At 46.4% G+C, this 10,950-nt stretch overlaps 1 protein-coding gene across 1 annotated transcript in view; it reads left to right on the forward strand.

The window, feature by feature from the left end:
* LOC105304450 (ryanodine receptor 2) overlaps positions 1–10,950 on the forward strand; it is a gene marked incomplete at its 5' end in the record, with an annotated part of 220,090 nt that overhangs the window by 126,190 nt on the left and 82,950 nt on the right. The window contains 5 exons of the mRNA XM_023522367.1: positions 624–758; positions 4,320–4,432; positions 6,802–6,898; positions 8,481–8,584; positions 10,045–10,096. Of these exons, the coding sequence (XP_023378135.1) occupies positions 624–758; positions 4,320–4,432; positions 6,802–6,898; positions 8,481–8,584; positions 10,045–10,096 (501 nt within the window). The remainder of the gene's footprint in view (positions 1–623; positions 759–4,319; positions 4,433–6,801; positions 6,899–8,480; positions 8,585–10,044; positions 10,097–10,950) is intronic.

The raw sequence follows: 10,950 nt of genomic DNA on the forward strand, positions 1-10,950 counted from the left end.
TGTCCTGTTATTTAGAGGCTGTTTGATACTCGAGAATAAATTATTCATTTGTTTACAGAACCTGTTAGGTAATGTAAGAAGTCCAGCAATTTATCGTATTTGCCTCGGCCCGTTTGTTCCTATTCCGTGTCCCTTCTGGGGAATTGTTTTTAATTTTGAAAATGTCCAAATGCTAAGAAGCAGTGAGTGCAGTATGACGCGCCTCCCGAAGATCCAGACCACTTTATTCTAGAAGAACAGAATATGACGTAGGCGAGAGATGTCTCTGCAATATTGACGATGCACGTGTATTTCATTAGAGCACATTTCGTGTGCGCTTTGATGCACACTCACACGCTGAGTAGGAGGTTAATTCCTGTTAGAGCACGATGTCTTTTCAGACGGCAAAAAAGACGTACATAAAGCCTCCAGCCGAACCTCGAGTGAAGAGTCTGTGCTACACACACGATGTCTGGGGAGGCCACGATCCCGGGACGTGCTCGGGGCCCCAGGGGACTCGAGAACGGGGTCCTGCTCTGTCTTGGTCTCTGCACGGTTTGATGCCGTGCTGCGCTCGGTCCACAAGCAAGCCCTCCCCGCCTCGCATGGTAACTTGTGTTTTCCGAACCTTCTCTGTTCTGCAGTTGGAGGACCCTGCCATCAGATGGCAGATGGCTCTTTACAAAGACTTGCCGAACAGGACTGAGGACAGTTCGGATCCCGAGAAGACAGTAGAAAGAGTGCTGGACATAGCAAATGTGCTTTTCCATCTTGAACAGGTTAGATTCTGTGTTGATTCAATCGCGTTCGCCTTAACCGTGTAAAAATATTTCAAAAAGAGGTTGCGTGTTACTTTGTTAACTATGATTCAAAATCTGGCACTTTGTTAACTGTGATTCAAAATATTCAGCGTAGTCATTACAAAAAATATATGACTAAGGAATGCTTAGTATCCAATAAGCATAATTTCCTACCTTATAATTTTTGCAGCAATATACAGATAACGTGTTTTGAAAGATCAAGGCCTTTGTTATCGTTCTCAAAATATTTCTAAAAGTATACAGATAATTAGCATTGTATACTTATTTTTATGTCCTAACAGAAATTTCAGGAGTTGCAACCTGATCTCTGAAGTTTTATGCTTGTATCATTTTTTATTACTGCTCAGGTAGTAGCAGAAATACTACCTCTCATCGGTTTAATAACCGCATTTTTTTTGTCACTTAACCCCTTTCTTTTTGTTAGACTATTTTTGAGCTAATTTTCTCCAAGATCAGTAAAAAATTGCCTTTAGAGAAGAGCAATGCGTCGATGTTAAAACCATGCGAAAATATTGTTTTTATGTAATTTTTTAGTTGCATCCTGTTTTCAACCACAAAGCTCACTGTGTGTTTGATTTTCTTATTCGTTACCTTTGCTCCAGAATTCCCAGTATCAGTCAGTATCAGTCAGATGAAACAGTATCAGTCAGCGGGCTGTATTTTTGTGTGAGGAATCTTCTGGCTTAGGTAAAAGACCTGCAACACGCAGACCTAGTGTGTATTTCTCACAAGGTCCGTTCAGCCCGGTATCACAGGTGACTCGGTGTGACCCAGAGCTGTGACCCACCAGGACAGTGCCCACCTGACATGGCAGGTCGCTTCTTTCACACAGAACATTAAATGATGAAATGCTCTATGTCATCTCAGGAACTCTGTGGCCTAAATGTTCTGTGGAACATGTTAGCATAGCAATAATAAACATTTTTCTTTGATTTGTATTTTATATTATCTGGTGACCTTCCATCCCCATCCTGCCCCTTTAAATAAAATCGGCGCCATATAATTTATCACCGTACTTGATGAGATGCAGCTAAGATACACAAACTAGATGGCTATCAACATATTTTGACATTATATGACATCATAATATTAGTTCTATAACATAAGGAACTTAACATTTCCCTGTTTCCATAATATTTTCATGAAATAGTAAATAAATGCAAATTACTATCAGCAGATGACAAGATTTGAGGGAATGAAATTTTAAGTGATATATAGAGTCATAGAGTTGTGTTTCTAGAGTTATCTAGGTATTTAAAAAGATAATTAAATGTTAATTAAATGGCTACTAGAGCACTATTTCTGGCAAAATCACCGTATCTGGATTTGCTTCAATGACTTTTAGAAACATTAATGGAAGCTTATTGAAATCTGATTATATTTTATTATAATCATTTATTATATACTCATAAATATAGCCAGTCATAATGGGCGATGCCATTTATGAGCAGCAGGCTCGTCCCACCGGGCAGGCGTGCCCTACTGCAGGGCAGCACCGTACTCAGCAGGTGGCCGACAGAGCACGGTCCCTTCACCCCGGTCCCTCGAGGACGTGGACACAGACAGGCTCAAAATATGAAAGTGCCGCTGCCTGAGGAGACATGACAAATGCAGCGAGATGGCTGTGCGGGGAAGCGAAGCTTGGCGGGGCAAGGACAGAGCGGCCCCAACTCCATCTGGCGGGGGAGTGGGGGCCCCTGTGTGAACCCCAGAGGAGGAGTCGAGGTTACCTGGGAGAAGGTCAGGGGTCAGGTTTTAGTTAAGGCCAAATGTTCTTCAAATTAAGGATATGCATAAAAAGACACTATTAATTATCAACGAACGGAAAAGTGGGAGGTACGCGTGTGTGGAATTCATGCCTTTAATACCTCTGTTCTGATGTGAACTTATGACCGAGTCATAGAATGATTTGCAAAAGACATTTCCACTCGCTTAACTCAATGCAAACACAGTGGGAGCTCAGGAAATACTCGATTCGGTTTATCTCAAGTACCGGTGACCTTTGCGAATGTATATTTTGCACTGTGCACCTGGTAATTTTCCTCAGGAGAGTAAGCCGTCTCCTTGAGATTCCCTAATATTCAGAAAGTCTGGCCGAGCCAACACACTGCGCGTCCAGGCGCTCCCACAGTTATGGGAAATGTCCCGCCTTTGGGTCGTGGAGCTCACTGTTAACTGTTCGCTTGATTTGTAGGAAAATCACTGCTAAGGTATTTCCTCGTGTAACAAGATTCTCTGTCCCCTCGTAAGCTTCATGGCGGCAGAGGCCTCTTCCCAGTTCACTGCTGGGCATCTCCATGCCCAGGCATCTGTGTTTGTCGACTGTCCCCCATGCCGATCACAATGCTACTGTCCCACAAAAAGCTCCCGTTTCTAGTCTTGGTTCTCAGAATGGAGAACTCGAAATGTGTCAGGTCTCATTGGACGATACTGGCCTGGCCTGGATTCTGTTTTCGCCTGTGATAAGTCTCAACAATGCTCTATTTCATTCAGCACAGTCACAGAGAAGAAAAGTGAGGTGGATAATGTCAAAAAGTGTCTATTGGTCCCCTGGAGGGAAGAGGGTCACAGAAGCAAGCGCTAGTTCAAGGCGGCCGAGTCGCCTTGTTGAACTCTTTAAGCCCCTGCAGCCCCTACGTCTGTGGCTCCTCCAGGCAGCAACACGTCCATGACCCTTTGCTGCAAAGGACGATAAATCTAATTTTACTTTTTTAGCTAACATGACATTTTCATTTCTTCCAGAGATCTACACGTACGCGCTGGAGATATTACAGCCTGGGAAGTAGTGTTCAATTGTGTAGAGATTGCTAATTAGTGTAGAATTACACGTTTGGGCTTTTCTCCTCTAATACTTAACAATTAATCTCTTTTTCTTCCTGGAGTTTCAGACACCATTAGCTAAATAAATAGCTTGCTTGCATCATTTACTACAGCTTTTAAATTCTCGTTTGTCCCTATCTAACCAAATACTTATCCATTTTAACATTTCCTCAGCGTTAAATTCTTTTACTCTCTTAGTAATGTGCTCGTGAAGCCTGGTCGTCTTCTCCGTCCTGTTATATTAAGGAACAGTAGAATCTTTATTCGAATTTTGTTTAACTGCCTCTGTGTATGTTTATTGCTATAACTCGTAATAGAATTAGTTGAAATGGATACATAAATAAAAATAAGTTAAATTTTTGCATAGGCAGAAAATGTTTTAGAACTATAACCAAATTCTAAGAAGGGAGCAAAATTTTTTATAGAACGGTTTTAATATTCCTTTGATTTCAGAGATGACATAGTTTCTAAAGTACACAGTATTGGAAAATATTATATTTTTACTAAGAAAGATATGTAACATTTGAAACTATTTCAGTGTTAGCATTGGGTAACTTTTAGGACGTTGGCTTTTCTGTAATTTTAAGGTAATTTTGGAACTCAAAGTTCGAACGCTTTTACCTAAAAGGCACAGCATCTTACTCTGGCACGTTGAGGATGGCGTGGGGTTCACTGTTCCCTCGTGTGGTTCTGCCTCAGGTGGAGCATCCGCAGAGGTCCAAGAAGGCCGTCTGGCACAAGCTGCTCTCCAAGCAGAGGAAAAGGGCCGTGGTGGCCTGCTTCCGCATGGCACCGTTGTATAACCTGCCAAGGTCAGTGCTTCCTCATGGCTCCGTTGTGTCACCTGCCAAGGTCAGAACTTTTTTTAATGTCTATAATAGATTAAAGTGATTTTTTTCCCTGGCGAGGGCTGGGAGTCTAACATCTGCCTTAACGTGCATGCGACAGTCCGAGAGAAGGAGGGAAGATGTATTGGCTCTTCCGCGTGATACAGGACTTTGAACTTGTTGGGTCTTCCCAGAGAACCGTGGTCTGTGCTGTGACAGTTCAGTGACGTTTAAGTACGGAGGAAGGTCAGCTCACAGACGTGAGGCCGGTAGAGTAACGCGAAGCTCGTGCTCTGAAGTCACACCGCCTTGACCGGGAGCCTGGCATTGCAGCTTATGGCTGTATGACATCCGTCAGGTTCCTTTCCTGACTTTGTTGTACTTTCCGTGATCAGATTTACATCGTAAAATTGTTCAGATCATTTAAGGGGTCGGGATATGCAGAGAGCTTAGGACTGAGCTTGTCCCAGTAAATTAAGTCGGTTATGCCTTTGAGGAAAAGAGCTGATTCGGAACTGAGTCACGGGAATGGGGGATACGCCCGGCGGTGGCGGGACCGTCTGGTGGCGGCGGAGCAGGCACGTGTGTTTGCGGAGAAGCAGCCTGCGCTCATGTCACCCGGCGGCCAGGCCACCGTGTCAGCCTTTCCCTCTCCGAGCTTCAAACAAGTGACCTCGTCGCACGGCTGGTGAACGGGACTCAGCACCACGAGGTCCCTTTTTGGGACATCTGCCTATGCCGTGCCCACAGGCCGTGCCCACGGTCCGTGCCCGCTGAGGGCCGCTCACCTGTCTCCAGGTGCAGCAGCTTCCTGCAGCATCGGCTGCTCATCTCTCGGCTTGGCTTTGTGATTCCTTCAGAGTTTCGTTCAATTTTTTATCCTTAGCACCTAGAACACTGATGTCCAGTAAGCATTTGAATGAGCGAATGATATAGGGCAATGAGTAAAAAGCCAAAACAGACAAAATGCCACCCCTTTTCCTTCTGCCAAGACCACTGGCTCACTTGCAATCTTGTCACACGGAGTCTGAAACACGCTAATGTCCCCTCTGACCCATGTGCTCTTTCTAAATTCTCCGGCTTGATTGCGGTGTCACCGTTTAGCCAAACGGAACGTCAGCCTCGAGTTAGTCTTCCTGTTGCTCCCCTGGTGGCTTGGCCGTGCTCGAGTCTCACGAGATCCCTTTGGACTGGTCTGCGTCACCACCCTTCCTTCCGGCCACGGCCACGTCTTCGGCTCACTTGCTCATTGCTTCGCATCAGCTTGGTGGCTGCAGGTTCTGAGCTGGTTTCGACAAGACCACAGCGTCTGCTGTTCCTCTGGCACCCCATTCCCAACATCACATCCCTCCTTCCAGGGGTTCTCAAGCCTGGCCCTTTCAGGAAATGTGCTAAAACACGTCCGAGGAACAGCCAAGCCTCAGCCTGTAGAACGAGATTTCTGGAAGGGCTTAGCACGCGTATCGTCCAAACGCCACACGGGGGAGTCTGATGGGCCAGGGCGGTCCAGCCTCTGTCGTGCGCAGTTCGGGGTGGTTTGAGCTGTGCTCTCGGGCCCTCGCCCCAGGCTCCAGGGCCCTTCACAAACCTGGCTGTTTGTCGCACGACCCCTTAGCCTGCCTTTGGTGTCGTGAAGCTGTTCGGCCTACTACGGCACCGTGTCGTTTTAGCGCAGCTGATACTCTGAGTCCCTTAACTTTATCCCTTCTTAGATCTCTTACTTTTTCTTATCCTGGGATCGTTTTCACGTCTCCGATCAACTGCACGAGGAGTTTACTGATCTTCTGGGCTTCCCTGGTCGTCTTTCATTTCACAGGCAACCGTTTATCGTCCGTATCCCAGGATTTAATCCTTGGGCACATAATGCCGTACGGTTCACTCGATGCCTTCTGTTCTGGAATCCTCGGGGCTGGTATCTAATGCTGCCTCAAACACCGAGTAATTCCTCGGTTACTACACTGTCTGCCCGGAGCCACCACCATGGCAGCTTCCATTTAATGCTTTGTATTTATTATTCCATTTTAAGTCTCACAAAACTGAAGCGTGTATGAGGTTATCTTAGTTTATAAATGAGAAAAATGAAAGTTGGCAAAGTTAGATAACTTGACCAGTGTTACAAAGCGTAGAAATGTCTGAGCTAGGACTTAAATCCAGGATTTAAATCGAGAAACCTTGCGTAATTGAGAACCCTTGCATAATCCACTACAATGACTGCCTGTCCAGTCAAAAGTAGGAAGTTTATTTCTATTTTACTTTTAGTGTACAGAGATCCAGTGACAAAGCACTACTGAATACTTTTTTGATTTATTAAAAAAAAAAAGAAAAAACACTTTGAAATTGTGCTTATCTTCCAGGCATCGGGCCGTTAATCTCTTTCTTCAGGGATATGAAAAGTCCTGGATTGAAACAGAAGAACATTACTTTGAAGATAAACTGATAGAAGATTTAGCAGTATGTTTTTCATGGGCTTATAAGATGTAGGAGGGTTTGGGTTTGGTGGTTGAACGGTGTGCGCAGTTATCACGTAACATTCGAGAGCAGCGTTGCTGCCATGTGTCCATCTCAGAAAACAATTCTAGATCAACACCGCATTCGGCATTTAGGGCCGAATTCCCTTTTCTCATTTCAAAGAGATCTCAACACCAAACAATTCAGAATTTAAGATGAATTATACAAGTTTCTTATTAACTAAACCTCGACTTTGTTATTCTTTTGAATTCATCCTTAAAGCACCTTTACACAGCTCAGAACAAGGCTAGAAGCTGAACCATAAAGAAGCTGAACCAAAAATAAGTTGAAGGTTAACAAAAGCGAATGAAAAGTAGTGGTTTTTAAAAATACGCAGAGCAGGGACGGTAGACCGGACAGGAGCAGGGCCGGAGGCCGGCGAGCAGCAGGCAGGCAGCACCCCCGGCCCCCTCGGCCCCGGGCTGTGAGGGCTCACGCGGTGGAGGGGGCGCGGGAGGCTGTGCCCTCACCTTTCACGCCCCGGGTCTGTTTAAAACTGGCCGGAGTCAACGTCTCAGGAAGACTGACAAGCATGCCCTTCCATGGGCCTTTGCAGACTCGTGAGGGGCTTCGTGATCCCAAGTTAAAGACCTCCTGCCTAAAAGTTATTTTTTTAACTCAGATTATCAGGGAATATAATGGGTAAACTAATTCAGTTCATGAAAGCTGCATCCTGATTTCCCCCAGTTATATAACCCTTAAGACCAGGAGAGCATGTCTGCGGTGTGGAGAGAGAAGCCAGTCTGAGTGAGCGAGGCGGTGAAGCCACAGCGGTCACTGTCGTTCAGCAAGAAGCGACTTTCCGTATTAAAAACGCTTAATTCTCCTCATGGCGAAAGTGCCATCCAATAGTGCAAACTGATTTTTTAAGTCTTAAAAGTAACCAAAAATGAAAAAAAAAAAATGTGTAAGTGGTTCAAGCATGAACTCATTTACCATTCTTTTCATATTACCGTGTAGGGAAAGAAAATGTTTCACTTGATAATCAATTTGAACGGCCATGTGAACGAAATTTTTGTACTTGGAGTGACTTAGCATTTTCTTGCAAATCTTTGTCAACTGAGCCTTCCCTAAAGCGGAAACCTGTGCAGCAAATATGCTTTTAGATAGTTACAAATCTGTTTATAGGAATAGCATTCAGAACTGGGACATGATGGGAGTCATCCTCACCCAGTAGTGTTTCCGGTCCAATTAATAAATATCTTTTTAAAGCTGCATAGCTTTGACACAGACACACACAAGCACACAGGCACACACGCACTCGCACAGACACAAACATACATGCACAACACGCACACACGTACACACAGGCATACACACATACACAGTCACACACAAACATTTACACACAAGCACAGATACACAGCACTCACACACTCACAGCTCTCGCACACACTCACACACACACCGTCACAACTGGAGAAAAGAGCTTGCCGTTTATCATTGTTTCTAACTCTTGCTTCGCGCCCGGCTCTGGGCGAACATTTCATTGAAATGTGGGATTTTGTGCGCTTGACTTTGGCAGAAACCTGGAGCGGAGCCTGCAGAGGAAGAGGAAGGCGCCAAGACAGTCGACCCTCTGCACCAGCTGATCCTTCTGTTCAGTCGGACGGCTCTGACGGAGAAATGGTATTGCTGGGAGGACAGATAGAGGAACCCATGTCCGAGAGTCGTGTCACGTGTCCGTGTGGCCGTGTGGCCGTCTCATCCTGTTCTCGTTAGGAGACGGAGTCTCGGAGATGCGACTGGTCTGGCACATGGACCATTATTCCCTGAGATCCGGGCTTTACTGTCTACTCTCGTTTTTCTTAACGACTTTACAGTTAGCTGACTTAGTCGATTCCGAGTCTTCTTATCAAGTGATTTTATCTCGATCACAGACAGCCTTTATAAAGAAAAGAGCTCAAAGCAAATTCCAGTCCCCAAAGTGTATGGAGACACAGTCTGCCCAGAGTGCCGCGGGTGGGTCGTGCCTCCATTCAGGGGGGTCTGAGGAGGGCTTTGGGAGATGGAGAAGCCGTCATCTCAACAGGAAGTTTCTTCGAGGCCCGTTTTAAGGGCGTTCTCTGTTTTCCTTGGCTTCTACAGTGTTTTTCACATGCACTCACCAAAGCCACAAAGCCCACAGCGCTGTGGAGTTAAGTAAGAAGCGTGCTGGGGCCAGGAGGTGAGACCGTGCCCAGCCCCCGCCCCGGGCACCGCGCGGTCGGCTCCTGGCGAGACGGGCCAGAGGGTGTAGGACCCGCGTCCGCTTCCCGCCAGTGAGCGAAGGGCCGCTTTGCCCAGGGCCACCCTCCCTCTGCGGGAGCTGGGACATCGTTTCATGACCAGCCCACACTCACAGGTCTGCTCAGCCCCGAGGAGTCCCTGGCCTGTCCGCACGTCGCGGTACGCGCATTCTCCCTCTGGGCCAGCGTGACCCAGCCTCGCTCACATCTCCCGCTTCTCATTATTTCCTAACTAACAAAACCGTCTCGTCCCTAAGCACAGGGCGACTCTCTGTCTGGCACTGGCAGGTCATGAGGTATTTCTCATAAGTGAGTTTTTCCGGTGGCTGAAGTGTAACACTGCTAAAAATAACTTTGCAAATATTAGGTACTTTTTGATGGAAACCTTTCTTCATGAATTAATGGTTTCCATACTTCTTATAAAGAGGATAATAAACATTTTTAAACTTCCCTTATGTTAAGAATTATTACGATTTTATAGCACAATGATTCGGGGAGTCTTTCCATCAATGTCAGACATCACTTCTGTCAGAAGTCCCTACCTCATTTAAATTTGGTTATTTCAACTTTTGTAGTTTCAAGAGAATAAAGTCATTGCATTTGTGTGTCAATCAGTAGAGCGGTCCGTTTGTTTTGTGGGCCCGAGGGCGGCTTCGGGAAGCTAAGGCGGCAGCTGTGAGGGGGCCCGAGAGCTTTACTTTCTGCTTCTACGATATTCTGATGACTGTGCCTAATTTTTGTGTTTATTTCATTTTAAACGGTGTAGTTGTTGAAAAATAAAGGTTATTTTATACATCGATGGTGATTTTGCATACGATTAGCCTTCTGCTTAAAAACGATGTTTTTTCTTATTTTCCATAGCAAACTGGAGGAAGATTTTTTATACATGGCGTATGCAGATATTATGGCAAAGGTAAATAAACGTCAGTCTTGATTTTAATGTTTCATTTTAAAAAAGGGAAATCGTTTTCATCTGACAAAGAATATATGTATTTCTGGATTAAAATGAAGTACTGTTAAACTTTAGACGCCTAAGGCATCCACCTCAGCTTTCCACTGTGGCACGAATCTGTCCTCGTTCCCTCCCCTGACATCTTATTTACGGGGCTCACGAACCTTCCAAACGTCCATTCATCCAACAGATACTCCCTGGGCATCAGGGTACCGAGACAACATGGTGCATGAGGAAGGAAGGCGCACCCCCTGCCTTCTTGGAGTTCACCTTCTGATGGAGAAGACAAACTTTAAACAAATGATCGCAGAAAACCTCTGCTGAGTTTAGTGGTGGCGGAACTATTAGAACTGGGAACGGATCACAGAGCGCGCTGGCGGTCGGCCCAGTCTGAGGTTAAGAAAACCCTTGACTCGTGCGTGATGAGTTGGCCACGCAGACGTGGTAACAGCTGGTGGTTACTGTGTTTCTCCCGCAGCGGGAGGGCGAGGAGGGGGCGCGCCCGACAGAGGAGCCGGGGGTCTCCGCGGCGCCGGGGTCGGGCAGCCGGGTGGCTGGCAGGGCCGGGTGCTGAGCTGGGGGCACAAGAAGCCTCGCAGGCCCGAGGGGAAGAGTGGGGGACAAATTAAGTTTTGGAAATTGAGTTGAAGGTGGCTGTGAGACGGCTAAGTGGAGGTGTCACAGATGTGACGACGTTCACGTCTGCCGTTCGCCCCTCAGGGAGGCTGGTAAACACAGACTGGGCTCCATGTAAGGCGACTGCAGCCGTGGGCGCGGGTGGCCTCGCCCGGGCAGCGAGGGCCGCGTGAGAAGGG

Source organism: Pteropus vampyrus, unplaced genomic scaffold, assembly GCF_000151845.1.
Source record: "Pteropus vampyrus isolate Shadow unplaced genomic scaffold, Pvam_2.0 Scaffold342, whole genome shotgun sequence".
NCBI classification, from domain to species: domain Eukaryota; kingdom Metazoa; phylum Chordata; class Mammalia; order Chiroptera; family Pteropodidae; genus Pteropus; species Pteropus vampyrus.